Below are 17371 nucleotides of genomic sequence, written 5' to 3'. Positions count from 1 at the left end.
TGAATGGTCTGGTCCACAGCTTTTGCACAGAGAAATGATTCCACACTGGTAACAGATGATATATTCTGCCACAGTCAGTCTGATGGTTTGTATTTCCTGTTCCCTCAACTCCAACTGGAATTGTAGATACTCTCAGAGAGGAATAAATCAATACTCATATACAGACACTAACTGAAGAGTAATTATGGCGGCATGTATCTGCCATCATCAAAATTTTCATCCTCTGCAGATATGAACCCTTATGACAAGACAGCTTGGCTTGGAATTTGACGGTCTCTATTGGTGACCCTTGCTGCAAGTGAGGTACTTCTTTGTGTTGCGATGGGTCCCTCTCAGCAAGACTTTCAAGTATTAAGACCAGTGTTCAACTGTATTAAAGGATGCTTCAACTGGAATTAAGTGACCTCACAACACTTTGAGATACAAACATTTTAACATGTTGCTTTAAACATTCCCTTTCAAACTATACAATAAACTGAAAACTATTAAGTATATTAATTTTCCTTTGATTCTATGATTTTTAAAAACTTATATATAAAAAAAAGAACAGGTAAATGCAATGACATAAATCTCATTCACCACTTTGTAAGTGTATTCCCCAAAAGTTAATTTCATGTCCTTACATCCCCTTATCTACCTGCCCTATATTGTAGGTGGGCAGTAGCAAGGAATCTAAGGACTTTTATCAAAGACACAGCAAGTCACAAAGTCTACCTATCCTACTGGTTTAAAGTATCATAAATGAGGTATATGAATCTTTAGTTTACCTCAATATTTTATTCTAATAAACTGAATTAGAATTCTCCTGGTTCATGAGTGATGTGTTTGGTAAAACATCAACCTGTATACTGCTTTCCCACTATAAAATGAGGGTAATACTGATATATATAGGGGGCTTTTTTTATTTAAAAAAAAAAAAAGCTGCAACAAACCAAAACACACCAGAAACTAATGTTTCACAACAGTCAAACGCTTTTAAATACCAACTTTTACTAAAGGGAAAAGGAGTGGAGGCCTACTTTGCTTGTCACTGTAAGAGCCTTAACAGCTCAGGAGAAACCAGAGTAACATGTACCACGGGAGATGCACACTGTGAAAAAGTGTCACCAACACATATATTGATGGTTTATTGCTGATAACTAGCAAACTCAACCTATTAATGTAAATTCTGCCATTCTCAGAGACTGGGCTATTGCACTTCCTTGTGCTACCTTGCCTTTTCTTCTTTTTAAACAGACAATAGATCACAGCCCTCCCTTTCATAGACAGATTATATTTTGCCCTTAGTAACACCTCTATTCCATGATTCCACTCATAGTAAATCCAGGAGATATAAAATATGTATTGAAGAAATAACTGCTCTACAGCCCATAAGCCAAAAAAGCAGGAATGTATACAGCATGATCATCACTTCACTGATTTTGCAAATGTCTTAAACATTTTTCACTACGAAAATTTCCTTCCTGACGTGCTGTCAACAGGTAGCCAAAATACTTTCACAAGTAACAGCTACCTTGCTGGCTGTATAGTAAACTTCAGATGCATGATATTGAAGATTACGACAAAACAGCTACTTCATACATATATTCATATTGTTATTCAGAGTGACAAGAACTTCACAGCACGTCAATCTTAGTGAGCTGCATCAATATTCCTTCTTTTCCCTAATAGGAGGGTTGTGGAAAAATGCATAAACATTCTGCTTGAGTAGGAGTATTTAAACTATCCCTACTTTTTGGTTAAACTGACCTCAAAAAATAAGAGCTGTTTTTGTAACTGAGATATGCCTCATGACTGAGACTGTAGAATTTACAATCCTTGACAGGCATTTAAACCTGCACTTCAGAGTCCACTACTCCCTTTCCTTTGTACTATTCAATCCCATCAAAATAAGAGACTCGCTGTGATTTTCTTGTTTGGGATTCTCCTGATGCAAAACCACCTACACAGAACTCAAAGCTGATTTTTATAGTAGGGATGGGAGTATTTAGGGGACCAGGAGGGGAGAAACCAAGGTACAATACACTGCTGATAACTAATTAAGATGCGCAGGGACTCCAGCCAGCGAATTTAGACTACAGCATGGTTGTCCTAATCTGTATCACGGCTTGGGAGAAGATCAGGGACACCTAAAAGTCTCCCCAGCAGGCTCATTTTGACTTCACATAGCATAAATCTGATGAAACAGAGAATAAGGCATATTAAATTGAAATAACACACTTATACTTGCTATATTCTTATCTTAATGCAGGGCAGAGTATCCTTTATAGGATCCAACAGTAAGCCAAGTGCAGATTTTCTGTTTTACTTGGTGTAAGATCCAGTGGTAACAAGTCACTCAGGCAAACAGAAATATCAGATGTTGGGGAAGATCTTGCTATGAAAATCAGCAGTGCCATGACAACTTGACAGAAGAGTGAAAACTAACTTTGGTGTAAAGTGATAAAAGGCTCTCACTTAAGTTTCATTTAGCCAAAGGATATTCAAGTAGCAACAAGTATGTGAGCTAGCTGATTGGGGTAGAAGGAAAAAAAACAAAAGCCCAACATATTCCCCACAGTACTTTAGCCAATCCCTGTATTTCATAAGCAAACAGAATTCAGAAATGCCTCCAAGACAATATATACATCATTTTTTTTTGTGTGTTATCTTAGCTCTAAAAAGTAGAGACCCCAAAGAAAAATATTTTAAGGTCAAATACACACACAGATGGAACCATTCAACAGAAAGATACCTGTGTTTACAAATCCACTTGCTTACAGTTAGAAACCTAAAAAAGTTACACAACTATCTGAAACTGCTCTCACTTATTTAGCATTCATAATTCCACAGTAAATCAATGAAGTTAAGCACTTTTCAATATCTGACTAAACAGGCAGAAATGAATCTTTACTGCTTTACTGCTAGGTTATTTAAATAATACAGAGATGCACTTTTATTTGCACTGGTTTGATGTGCTTTTTTAAAAAGTCATAACCAGCTTCACAACAAATTCTTCACACAACACTTCCAGAAACTTGTTACTTTAAAAGACAGCAAAACTATCCAGAACACAGACTATTTAAGAACACTAAATGCTCTTCAGTCCCCCTGCAAAAACGAATGTTTTATTATCCTTTCTATTATCAGTAAATAGGTAATTCACATATGCATTAGGCAGCCTGGGTTCATTTTCAGTACTTTACCACTACTACTTACTCAAAGTTTTGTTTCTTCAAAAAGAACCAACCAGTGAAAAACTCTTTATTTGTGTAAATAAACAGAACAACAAATACAGTTGGATGTCAAGTACCACAAATTAGTAGAATGTGGCTTCTATTAGATCTCGCAGTTTTGCAATGAACAGACTGATATATTTTAAATAAAATTATTACTACAGTCCTTTAATTTAGAGTTAAATCTAAGCAGAGGCCAAGTTTTCTTTATGAAAATGTTCCTGAAAATGTAACAAGACCTGCACTTACACTTTCTCCCTTTATCAAAATCTTTTAACAACTGCATTTACTTAAAATACTTGATATTAGGAATTCCCAGTAGATCGGGTTGTTAGAAAATGAAGTTACTACAAAGTGACTGCAAAACTGAGCTGTCTGTTCTCAGAGGGCAGCCATCTGGGCTTGTTTATGTTTTCAACTTTGTGGAACAGGGAGTTGCTCTGTTAGAGACGGGACACCCTCGGGAAGGAAGTATCCCACAGAGCACTGTCTGTCTCTTGCTACGCATACAAATTTCGCCTCATTTCGGTCACGCTTTCAAAAGACTATTCAGCAACTACAAGTAAAGCATTTTGAAAAAAAACAGTAAGATGAAACTGTAAGACTCTTACTAAAATATCTACCGAGAGGCTAGGGTGAGCATAAGAGAGGAAGCTACTCCCGATACACAACTAAGAAACAGACTTACTTCTGCATAAAGTAACAAGGACAATGACAGCCTTTTTTCGGAAGTTGAGTGCATTTTTAAAAATTGTTATTCAATTAGGGCTCAGGCACAGTGTATTTTCTGAACCATCACACTGAATTCAGACAACCATTATTCAGAGTGAGTATGGATGGCAGTATCTGACTCACAGGAAACTAGGAAAATCTCTAACAGTTTTTAGCCAGCTTCCTTAACAAGGACAGTTGTGTAATTTGGAGGGTTTGGTTGTTAAAAATACTTCAGTAGCTTCCATTGTAATTTTATATAAGTGAGGACCTCGTCACGATTTGTGTTTCAAAATAAAAGTCTTACATTTTGGCCAGCTTTGATAAAAGTATCTAAGATTTACTGTAAGTCAAACAAGACAGAACGAAGTTAAATCCTATTCCTTGCCTTCTCAGAATAATAAAGATATAAAAAGATACCTTCTACAGTAAAATCCAGCAATACATATTCATAAGCAGAATCCGTCTTTGTTTCAACTTGTGGTCTCTTCAACGTAGAAAAGATTTTTCCAGGGCTGCTATCATCTGGGTCTTCCAGCTTTCTTAGTCCGCACCCCATGGCAAGATCTGCAAATGATTAAATCACAGGAAAAGGTGGGGGGAGCAGCAAGATCTGTCGCTCTCACTACAGGAAAGAAAAAAAAAGTAACCAAGTAATTCCCTTTGGTTTTGTTTTCTATTAGCTGTAAATCCAAATAGAGAAAAAGTCCAGTTCCCAAATCAAAAAGCGGAGGTACTTTCCATTCATTTTTTATATAGAAACGGTAAGCCCATGACGATTTCAAAGCTACAAACTTGGTAAGAGTCGGCTTGATTTCACAGCAATCTTAGAGCTGCTACAAACTAGCAGAGATTTTCCATGCCACGTCAATTTACAGCCAGCCCCCTATCAGTGCTCTCTTGCAGAGGACACCAATAGCGCTTTGTTTGTCCTTCTAGACTGACTGGGTGAGGGGGGGCAGTAGGGGGGAGAAGAACTGGAAGAGAAAGTTAGAAAGAAACTTGTCTGTAATTACTTACCTCCAGAAGTTCTCAACTGCAGTAGAAAGTCAGAGGGGAAAAAGCAAGTTAGGCAGAATGAAAGAATGAGAAAAGAGCCTCAACATGGTTGGAGACGAAAATCATTTCCAGAAAGGAAGTCAAGCTTCAAGAGGAAATTGCTTCTGGCATCTCAAAGGGTAGAAAAGTAAATGAAAAGCAGTTTAGTCCTTATTTTAGATTTCAAAGTTTGGTTCCTATTTCCTTTCCACGGGAACTTTCTTCCAGAGGGGGAAAAAAACCCCCATGAACAGTGTAATATATTGTAATAATGTAAAAATATGTAGTAAAGAAATTTCTTGTCAAGAAAATCAGTAAGAATCTACATTGCTAAAATCCACTTACCTAACTGGTTTTGATCAACACCAAAAAACAACACTGAAATATTCCTCATTTCAAATCAGAAAGAGTTTTTCAATATTATATATGAATATAGTTACAAGACTTTGTTCCCCACTTTTGATGGGTAATGAACAACTGAAATCCGCTTCTCCTCTGTCAGCCTGATCTCAGTTGGTACAGCTGTGGACTTTCAACACTGCTTCCTAAGCAAATTTTTCTTTAAGTCATGAAAATTCAGTGTATAACTTTAAGGGCTCTCATTACTCTTACATTAACTACTGCAAGTCACTTTTAACTGTATTACAGCGGATGCAGACCATGATAATGCATGGGAAAAAAAGGAACAGTGAATGATTTTATAAGGCACTCTTGCTGCCAAGATGGGTGGTCAGAAAGTTTACCTTTTTATTTTCAGTCTGCATCTAGAGAAATTAAGAGTCATCCAGAGATTCATAATACCATTTTGGATGCTAGGAACTGTACATCTGAATTTTAAAAGGTGTTTTTTTTTTTTCACTGAAAAATATTAATCTTATAAAAAATGCCCACATTTTCTATATCACTGCAAATTAGGCACTAACCATTTGTGGTTTTCTTCCTGTTCTACTACAAGCAAAATGATCTAACTTTTATTTAAGTAGCTTACCCAGAATGGTAAGTCTGCAGACTATATCCCCTTTGAAATCCACGTTATAGTTTAAAGTCACTTAACTTTGGAAGAATTTAAAAATCACTGAGTGCAGAGCTTAGGACTGAAGTCATAATTGCTGCACAGTATTTAAAACAAGCTCCCAGGTGCTGAAACCAAGAGGAAGTCCCTCAAGTATTGCCTTCTTGATTAAAACCTAGGAAAATATACCAAATAAGCAGAATTCTTCAGCTTCCCACATGTCTGCTTACATAGAAATTGCTCCCAAACACTACAGAAATTAATTTCTCTAGATGCAGTCTAAAAATTAAAGTCATTTAAAGCAACCAGAGATTCATAATACCATTTTGGATGATAGGAACTGTACATTTGAACTTAAAAAAGCTTTACAGTTTCTGAAACTTTTATTTTTTCAGTAAAGGTCATCCCTGAATTGTTGCTATACCAGAGATACATGTAAACTGTCCACTCAACCTTGAGAATCCTGCTGCTTCATTCCACACAGTGCTCAGGATCCACTGTAACCACTTGTATAAAGCCATGGCATGACTAAGGTAACTGCAAGTAAAACTCCTTGCAGCACTAATTCAGTTGCCAGCTAGTTGCTTTATTTTTATTTTAACTAAAGATAGCTACATTTTTAATGAGGCCAGAATATTGTATTTTGAATATTTCATGACAAGGCTTAAACCATATTTCAACCCTCTCACCAAGACAGGATTTTTCATAGTATAAACAAACTTATGACACCAACACAAAAACACTGTTACAGATAAAACCAAGCGTCCTTATTTTGGGTCACCCTAGATTAGTTAAGCAGTTATAAGCTTCCAAGTTGGAAGTCAGTCAACAGTTGTCATTGCAGACTTGACTCAAAAGTCACTAGACTGAACCAATGAAACCAAAGATCCCACATGTCAGAATAAAGAAAAAACAAAACCAACAAAGAACTAGCAGCATCCCTCACAGGAGTTCAAAACTGCATCAAAAGCACCAGAGAGGAACAGGATCATGAGATTCCTGGATTCAAGAGCTGCCTAAGGAGCTGCCTGAATAGCTACAGTATCCTGCTGCAAAGTGGATATAAACTACAACACAGTCCATTTCCAGTGACCCAAAATGCAAAGGCTCTGGGAATTGGTATCAAAGAACAGAACCCTAAAACAACACTGTGATTCACTGAGGTGTGATAGTCACAGCAACACCCACTGAAAGAGCATGCGGCTTATTCATTGAAGCTTGATATAATTTTTAGACTTTTACAAAGGCAAAAAAAGACAGCCAAACAATGGACCAACTACTCCAAAGGAACCACGCATCTGTGGAAGGCTTCCAGGATCCCCCTATGGTTTTTATTCTGATGAAACAGAAAAAGGATACAAAGATGGCAGAATGCTAGCACACCAACAGAAGCGTCGGCCCAGTGCTGAACTATCGACTGTCTTTTAGCAGCAGCAGTTCTGGAGAGTAATTTTGACCAGAAAGGGAGCCAACAAGCCTTGTTGTCTATCCACACCTCAGGGCTGTTCCTGTTCCTTACTCATGACATACTTTGTTCCCCGTTGTCAGTGTCATGGGAGGTTTGAAAACATTTGTGTAGGAAGCGTTTTTATCTTTCTTGTCGCATTACTAAACTTACTCAATGTAAGGACATCATCTAATGCTTGAAACTGATGTTTTGGAACAGATGCTCCTCTGCTCCTGACTCCATGCTGAGCTGCTCACTATTAACATTACTGACATCCAAGGCAGGCTCTGCATCTGTGGCACTGGTGCCAAATAAAAGTGGCACTGGCACCCCCCTTTTTGACAAAATGTCTCTTGCTATAATTAGAAAGATGACACTTTGGTTTTCGAACATCTGTGATAAACTGACCTGAATACAAAGCCTATTTACAAGAACGCCTTCTCCAAAACCAAATATGATCTGCATAAACCATTTAATAAAGTAATACAGTTTAAACCTTGCCTCCCCCAGTATCTTAAAAGATCAAGAATGTGAGGCAGTACTTGACAGTTGTATGTTCTTTTTTCAAGTCACCTTATCTTCCTGTTGATTAAAATCATAAAACATAAGGCAAATTATCAAAACAGTGCAGTTACAGATTTTCCTTTTCTGTGTATGCACAATGTCAAAATACAAGCTAAAAATAATAAATAAAAGTTCAGGGAAATTGACCTATAAGCATTTAATTTTTAATGGATACCGAAATTCAAGAAAGATCGTAAGATACTGAAACTGCAATTCAGAGAGTAAGCTATACCAGGATCCTGAGCAAACATTTCCTTAAAGACATCCTTCTCTCCTGATTAGGATACGGGCTAGTATGTTAAAAGCAATAGGAATCATACTGCTTTAATGCTACGTTAACTTCAAAAAGCTTCAAAAGAAGCTGCATTTTATTTAAAAAAAAATATATATATATATATATATATAAAGGACTTCATAAGAAGGGCTATAAATTTTTTAAGCAGTATTGCAATCATGACAAATGACTCCTGCTCAATCCCATGATTTAGAACTGGCTGAAGATTCTGAGGAGCACATCACACTTCCCAGCCTTCTAGGCCACCACTGGGACAAAACCATCGCTGGTGGTACGTCGGAGAGAAGGTTATTCTCTCAACATGTTTTAACTAATGAGCTTACCTGGAATAAATTCACAAATATGAGCTGCACAGCCTTTAAAGAGTAAAAGAGTTAAAGAGTAGCTTGAGGTTAAAGAGTAGCATGCATCAGAAATACACATACCTTAAAACTACCAATTACCTAAAGAATAAGTTATTGCTATTTGTAAAGATTTCACTAGGACCAAAACTGGCTCAACTAACAAGAAACAGAAAGGATAACTCTCAGTTCCTCTGACAAAGTCAAAACGTCAAATAATATTGGGCCAAACATGTTTCGACTTGGGGTCATAAACACCCATATGTGCAACTTACAAAGGCATGTAAAATGATCACTTAAAAAAATTTAAAAATCAGCATTATTGTTGATTATAGATCAGTCATCACTGACACAGAACGTTTTTAAACAGAGGAGAGACACATTAATAATATACAAAGGGGCAAATTACAAAGACAAGCTAAGTCAGTCAGATTTCCCCAGAACGTGAGGCTATCTGAATGGCTAAAGGACTCAAAAACAACACATTAAAAACCCCCTAAATATTAATCATCTCAAATTGCAACACTTTTGAACTTCACAGTTCCTCTCCGAACTTCTTAGGCTTACTTCCTTTACATTCGCCTGGAGTCGTAAAACAGTTTTCGCTTGGGACAGGATAATGACAGAAAAAGCAAAAAAATTCCATCAGAAAAATTCTGCAATTCAATTATCAAATTTTTTTCACATCCCCAAGAACTATTACTTTAACTAAAACAGAAGACTGATATTTAGGTCTTTTTTTCTGTAGAATGACTTGATTAAAACTGCTTTTGTCCCTAATTTATTTAAAGCTGTAAAGAAAGTAGCAGTGTTCCATTCTGAAGACTCCTTGGTTTGGCAACATTTTAGTTTTTTTTTTTTCCTTTGAAGAAATATTTTTTGTGAATGTAACAGGAACACAGTCTTGTTAAACATGTTAACCTCAGCAGAAAAGCCAGCTTTTCTGCAATAATATTTTAACTTAATGTTCTAAAAACAATTAACAGAGATGACAACAGTACTTTAATGACTGCAAAAGCATAGTTTAATGATAACTTAATCAATCCCATTTTTGATACTTTTCTAAATCCATATTTAAACTACTCATCAATATTAGAATTAAATAAACAAAAGTTACAATCCAAACAGTAGACAGGACCAATTTAAATCGAACTTTTAGTTACCAACCCAGAACATTACTAGAAGTTATAAACTACAGAAACTTGTTTATTATTGCTGTATTACAGGTAGTTTCAGCAGAAAGAGCTTTTGATATATAAAATTGCTAAAAGTTCTCTAAGATGAGATCATCAAATTTATTAAGCTTTTACCTATGCACATCCACAGTATCTCACTCATCAAGGCTGCAGTAACTACATCATCTGTATCTGCAATACAGTATCAAACTACACAGCCATGTGATCAACTAAATATCACGCATTCCAGAATGAAACCGGATGTTCTAGTTTATCTGATTAAGTTGGAAATATTATGAACAGTATTCTGTTTACCTATAACGTACACACTTACGTAGATGGCAGCTCCACTGAGAGGTACAAAGTGACCATGCAAGGCCCTCAAAATTACCGTTTCAATACTTTCTTAAATTATTTGTGACTCAAAAACTCTAAGGCGGCCTTACAAGACCTACACTTTCCCATTATGTCTTAGCTACATTATTAAACACTGTTAAAATGAGAGCTACATATTACTGTTCTGCTTTCTATATTTCCATTTGGTTTTTCTGTGTAACAGCTTATAAGGATTTCTGTACAGGACTGCGCATGTGTATCAAGACACTGGCATTATATTTCGGATCCTTAAAATACTGATTTAAACTGTGTATTTTTTACTTAAATATGAAACATAAGAAACTTTTACACCAGGTGAATTAAAACTACTTCAACACTATAAAGCCACAAACCTATTTTTCCGTAATTTTTACTGCAAAAAACTTTTACAACCATACAACTCACATTTTAGAACTATGTTAAACAGACAAAAACATTTCAAGAGTGCCATGTGTTCTGCTAGTTTCTGCTCAGTTACTACTGGAATGCAGTTTACTCACTGACTTAATATTAGCTATTTTGAAAAATGAATTTCAGAATATAAAGAATTGCCAATTTAATATGAAAAGTGTGAACAGCTTTTCAGGGATGATGAATGGACTTCTGATACTTCAGATCAGAAGTAGCAGGAACCAAAAATGTTAGTGGACTAGAGAATTCTACTTAATGCAAGAAAAACAGTCCTTAATCAAACACATAAAAATACAAGACAGCGATAACTTCAGTAACTTTTCTGCTTGTCTACAGGTTTTTATCCAGTGTTACCTGTTAAGAGAATGTTAGAACTAACATTTTGCCATATAAATATAACATTAAATAGGCAACGGTTGCTAGGAATACTGTAACAGCTAGCTCAGTAGAAAACAAAAGATACTGTCAAGGTCTCTCAATTCTAGGGTGTGGAAGGCAGAAAATTAATTTAGTTTGCTAATATGTCAATGTGACAAGCAGTGCACAAAGACAGAGATGATTATTTGCCATTAACTACTGAATGTCCACAGGGCACAGTCCTAATCTGCTGTGCTCCCTCCTAGCACAAGTAAAGCCTTACAACTATCAATGGGAAACTGCAGAAGACCAGAGAGAACACCACCCTTCTCCAACCTCAAAATCAGCGAGGGGTCAGGATCTTAATAGCTGCAGTTAACTAAATGACTTCTGTATAAAAGCACAGGCATCTCTATATTATAGAAATTTTAAGTGGCAGGAGAATAACACTGTTTAGTGTAAGAGATTGAAAAAAGTCATGAATGCTAAAATGTCAAGATAATGCAATTGCAGGGACTACTTGAGGAAATTATTTAGCTCTTCCTCAGCGCATATCATTTGTGTATCCCTGTAACAGAATTACAAAGTCAGTTATTGTGCCTAAGGAAGGATTCAACTACTGAAAGCTTAAAGGTTCAGTTAGTACTGACTGATGTTATGCCATCATTCTTGGCAAGCATTTTGAAGATGAGCTACAGTACCAGTGGAGAGCCCTCAGTATTTCAACAGTGACCTGTGGTTCCTGAAGGAATGCCAATATCCAGAGCTTTGTCTTGGGTCTCTTCTAGGTCTCTCAAATCAAAATGAAACGTTGTTAAGACCTGGTGACACAATCCTAACCAACAGCACCTCCAGACTGATGTTACAGGCCCCACAGTAGAACGCTGCAGGTGTACTTCCGTGCCTAACACTGAATGTCATTCCAAATGATCGAGTTCACATGCAAGTAAAAACAAAGTAAATCTTCTTCAAAGCAAGGGCCATGGGATCAACTCATTATCAACAATCTAACATCTGCACCAATTAACAGAAAATAAACTACATTTTGTGAGTATCTGGACTAGAGCCACAGTCTGATGACATGTGAATGACTACACAGTATTTGTACACTATCAAGCAATTAGTTCTAAAGACTTCCCTGTAAGCACATTTTTAAGATAGTACTCGCTGTAAAATTTACTTCTTGGATCTCTAAAGCATTTTAAAAACACAATAGTCATTTTTGGTAAACAAAGTGTGAATTCCAAAAATAAAGACTTGGGACTAAACCTTCTGAAGCCTGGGTCAAATGCATCTTTGTTCCAAGATACAACCTTTCTTTGGCACCTTCAGAGACAGCACTTCATTAAAAAAATATTTACTATGTAAAAATTCCTCCATGGAAATGAATTACTGTTACTACGTGCCAAGATTTCTGTAATAAATTTATATTGATGAATTCTAAAATCTGAAAATCAGAGGAACAGACAGATGTTTTTAGTGGTAGACTGGCTCAGAAACATGACGATCTACAGCAAATGAGTGCTTCCCCCCTCAAAAATAGGCTGAGATCCCCATGTATCCATCAAATTGTTTATCTTTTTTGATACTTATTGGCAAAACAATTCCCCACAGCTGCTATGGTAACAAGTTTTTAAAAACAGAAACTATTAAATTATATTTGTGTAGATTCTTCTACCTAGCAAGAAGGGGAAAGTCATGAGAGGAAACCTGCATCCAAAACATAGTACATGGCATCTCCTTTCACAATTTCAAAACAGCATAAGAACAGAACCAGACTCCACCTCTCTCCCTGCACAATATGAAAGAATGCAATTGACTGATAGAATAATCTTTAGATATATTTACATATTACATATGGATTATTTACTGACTACAATGCCCACTCCATAATCCCTGATTAAAAAAGACACCATTGAAACCACAAAAAGGAAAACCCCAAATTACTACAGAGCAGATAAAAAAAAAGAAAAGCTCAAGGATATTTTACATACATAAAGACCTCTGTGCTACATAAGCAATGAGCTTATTAATAAAATTATTAATAAAGTTAAATAGCTTGCACTCCTATTAACTACAGAGGCTGTATTTTAACCTTTGAGGAACCTGTCTTTTATAAAACATAGAAGGAGTCCTAGGGTGGTGGGAGAAGCAAGGGGGAAGAAAAAAAAAAAAAAAAGAAAAGTTATCTCCCTGCAGTTGAGGAGGAAAGTAGTATTTCATCTCAACTGGTGATACTGCCAGGGAGTTCCTAAGTTTTGCACAGACAAGAGAGAAAGTCAAAGAAGCAAGAAGCTTTCAATGGCCTTATAATGATAAAAAGTCAATTCTTGCCTTTTTCTATAGGTAAAAACATACCATAAACCCAAATTTATTGCTTACCATATGCAAGAAATGTGTCAGCCTCGTATGAGGATAATTATAAAACTAGTGGACCAAATTTTATTTTAAAAAGTTATTATCCTCAAGCACTAAAATGACACATAAATAAAACGCCTTATAAAAGTAGAGAATACTGATTGCAAAAAAACTAAAAGTAAACTCTTTTGGAATTGAAACAAAATGCATGTAGATTTAAATAACCAGATTTTAACCCACAGCACTTAAATGCTGTCAGCATGTGGGAAAATGGATTTTACTCTGCAACTAATTGATCTTTAAAGTTTATGTAATCCAGAAACTAAATTATAAGTTTCCCTTTAATAAACGTATGCTGGTTTTCAATTTATGTTAGTAACCAGAGTTTATACAGTAGGCTGTGTATCAGAAATCATCATTTTATCCTGTAACAATCATATTAAAAAGAAAGGAAATGCAGGATAAAATCATGGTTTCATGTGTTTTTACCTGTCCAAACTACAACATTTAATTTTATTACTTTACAAAAAGGACTGGTATTTTAACTTAGGCATTTTCAGGCAAATGTCAGAAGTCAGGAAGAACATATCCTTCATGTGATAGGTAGGTTAGCAGAGTAGATAGCTAAAAATCTGTTTTACAGAACCTGTAGAAGAAGGTGGTATAAGAATTTTATCTTCCATTCTGTAACCTTTTCTAGGATGAAAACGGGGACTTCATGTATATCGAGGTCTCAGACTCACAGATGAATGATGTGAAAAATTTCTTCTCACAGAATGCGACCTCAATTCCTAAAGGGAGGAAAAAATGCTGTGTTGTTTCTTCTATTTCAAAGTGTGCCCCATTTACTACATTAAAAATGCTTCAACGAAAAGTTACAGTTCATTTTGATATTGCATCAGCTAGACAGACAGTTTAAAAAGGAAAAGCAGATTTCAATTATGTACACAGGTGAAGTCAATAATGGCAAGAAATATCTTCCTCTATTTACAAGTATGGAATATTAGAACGAGTTCAGAATTAATTTACTTTGAAAAAAAAAATCAAGTTTTGTTCATTGATCATATAGTCTTAGTAAAGGATGTCAAAGTTAAGGGCAATTGTATCCTCTTCCTAATTGGACAGGGAAAATTTTTATAGTATGTTACAGTGCAAAACTATTTAACCTTTTTTTACTTTTGCATTCTCTGTGATGTAGACTAGAGCAATGCATTAGTATGGGAATTTATAATAATGCTTACATAATTTTTTTAGTAGCTAGAACTCATAAAAACTGATAGCTACCTATTTGTAAACTCACACATAGACAATGGACTGTGATTAAGCAATTTGTCAGTGAATGCCACTAGCTGCTGACAAAAGGATGGCAAGATCCAGAAGATAGGGCTACCATTTCAGGTGCTGGCAAGAACAGTTTTTAGAATATATGTCCTATTCTGTTTATTCTTCCTAAGATGAAATTCTCTTACGGTCTCCCTTTTTATCTCAGCTGCTCTGTATCCCATTTGCAGGACTCCCATCTGTTTTATTCTTTTTACTTAACCAGTCTGAGTCCTTTCTTCCCATTCCTACTATGCCACACTACAGACTCAAGCTATCTTTGTTTTCTGACCTTATCTCCTTAGCTCAAGCCTTTTCAGCACTAGCTTTTTTTTTTGGTTGCTTTGTTGAACTTACTCATCTTTTCATCCTCCCTCCTGGCTCTGCCAGTTTCCTAATACAACAAGCTGTAGTTCCTACATCCCTACCAGGATATTCAACCCACTTCAACCTCAAGATTTCAGGTTTTTTTCCTCATCATCTCCTAGCTCCACATCATGTTGGGTATTGCTTTCCTGAATCTCTAGGTTCCATGGCCATGGCACCATGTACCAGTCTTCCTGCCCACTTTAGCTTTCATTACATCAACCTTACAGGACTTCAGTCCCAATCTATTTCTCTTACTCTTTCTTCAGTTTTGAGTCCTATTAGAATATGGAGGACAAAACCAACATTTTCTCTGCTCTACTGCCTGGTCCCAATGGAAATGAACTATGCTCAGTTGCATGCTGGCAAACTTCTAGTATTTTTTAAAAGCCACATCTGAGGATAAATCACACAGACACATACACTGACAAGAAGTCACACCTTAACAAATAGGAAGCCCCTGATACAAATCACTGGGCTGTTTAAAGGCTATCAAGTAAGAAACTGACACAAATTTTAACATGTGCAAAACACATATTCCTCCCTACCTTCCTTTTACTAAAATCCTAATTTTTTTAAGAACTGTAAGCACCTAAAAGCAGCACCTTTTTCACAATAAAAGCATGGTTAAGCACCTGCCAGAGAATACATCCGTGAATATAAACCACTGTAAATCACACAAAATAGAGAGAAAAGGGGAGAAAGTTGAGCTGTCAATAAAGGAACTTAAACAGTTTTCAGAAACAGAAATCATACACTGAAGTACGGAAAACTTCCCTCCCTGGTGAAGGGAAATAATCCAAACACACAGAAATTAGGCAGTTGAACTAGGAAGAAAATAATGATGAATATATATAAATTACATAAAGTTTGGTTTATGTAAGAGAATTATTAGGATATTTACAAACATGCAGGAAGCTGCTACGTAATATTGCAGGCTATGCTAAATCCTATCTGAGCATGTTTCATTATTTATGAATTTGTAAACAGCAAGCATTGCAATGAAACAACTGACCCCAAGGTGCACCACAGGCAGCTGCTAGCTGGTATGTTGGTGATAGATCTCTACCACATGGGAAGGACTGGACAAGAAAATCAGTACAGGTAGACTAGAGCTGCCCAAATGGCTTAATAGTGAATGCTCCATAGTGTCTGTCAAGGAAAGAGAGAAACATATGGATCAGAAAAAACAAAAAATCCCACTAAACTGGAATGAGAACAAACTATTAGAGAGGAGACTGTAAAGAGAACATAGAATGATACAATGCAAGAAAAAGCATGCCATCTGCACCTTTTGATGTTATTATAAAATTAACAAGTATGTTTTTGGTGGAGTTTAAAATACCTCTTTTACAGGCAACAGACCTTGCCACAGCTGGTGACAAGCCTCTTGTTAATCATAGATGATGACAACCAAAGTTTAAATTCATGTTTCTGAGACTAAGGTAACTTTAAACAAAAGGTTTATTCTCTCTCAATTTCAAAATACGTATAAATGAAAAAAATACTTACCTGTAGAGAAAATATGTTGTAGATTTTTTTTATTCCAGATGGAATATCATACAATAGCACAGAGTACTAATATAAAATTATTACACCTTTCCCAAAATTACATCAAGACTTCCTCTTACAAAAAACATAATTTATGTATGTATACATGCATGTGTATATATACAAACATGTGTAAACATATGCATATTTATGTATATTACACAGAGAACACAAAATTTTACCTTATTGCTCTTAATTGCAGAGAAAAATGGAGTGCTATAGGTTCAGTTAAATTTACAGAACATTCACTACCAAAAGGCCAAGGTGTTAGCATCATGCACCATTACGATCTGAATGCATATATACATGAACCATATTACAAATGAATACCCTAAATTCTGTTCTGACATTGCAAGATGCCTTTTCAGTTAGAGGCAACATTATTACTGCCAACATACTGTAGACTGGAAATGCTCAAGCAAAAAAAATCTTTGATCCTTCTAAAAAGCATTTTCTGATAGTAAGTAGAAAATTCAATTTTAAAGCTATCAAAAAAGATTGTGGGGAATAGAAAACACAGTAGTGACAAAAACCAACCAAACAAATCTGAAAATCAGGATATATTTTTATCATTGATAGGTTCTTGTTAGAGAACTCAGTTCATCGGGTTTTCAGAAAAAGTAAAGATACTTACTGCCTTTGTACTCTTCTGTGCCTTTTCAGAATGTTTTCTAAATAAAAGAGTAAGCTTAAAAGAAGTACTATAGCTCAGCACTCCAATCCAGTGCATAGCACTTTTAGGTTCCAAGAACTGAATTAAGGAAGATTGTCAGATTTTGTCAGCTAAAACTAGTCTATTGTGGGGACAGGAGTGAAGAGTTTAGATAATATAAGA

The 17371-nt window shown here is 35.8% G+C and overlaps 2 protein-coding genes across 2 annotated transcripts in view; both read right to left on the bottom strand.

The window, feature by feature from the left end:
• Positions 1-4738, bottom strand: part of RFTN2 (raftlin family member 2) — a 34859-nt gene extending 30121 nt beyond the window's left edge. Inside the window, exon 1 of the mRNA XM_074829538.1 lies at positions 4347-4738. Coding sequence (XP_074685639.1) covers positions 4347-4485 — 139 coding nt within the window. The 5' untranslated portion in view covers positions 4486-4738. The remainder of the gene's footprint in view (positions 1-4346) is intronic.
• Positions 4739-9624: 4886 nt separating this feature from the next.
• Positions 9625-17371, bottom strand: part of BOLL (boule homolog, RNA binding protein) — a 46641-nt gene continuing 38894 nt past the window's right edge. The window contains exons 14-15 of the mRNA XM_074828316.1: positions 16001-16137; positions 9625-14090 (exon numbers count right to left, since the gene is read on the bottom strand). Of these exons, the coding sequence (XP_074684417.1) occupies positions 16114-16137 (24 nt within the window). The 3' untranslated portion in view covers positions 9625-14090; positions 16001-16113. The remainder of the gene's footprint in view (positions 14091-16000; positions 16138-17371) is intronic.

The sequence above is a fragment of the Strix aluco genome, chromosome 6, assembly GCF_031877795.1.
Source record: "Strix aluco isolate bStrAlu1 chromosome 6, bStrAlu1.hap1, whole genome shotgun sequence".
Taxonomy (NCBI): domain Eukaryota; kingdom Metazoa; phylum Chordata; class Aves; order Strigiformes; family Strigidae; genus Strix; species Strix aluco.
Note: the sequence above shows the minus strand (reverse complement) of the source record. Positions and strands in the feature narration are given on the sequence as shown.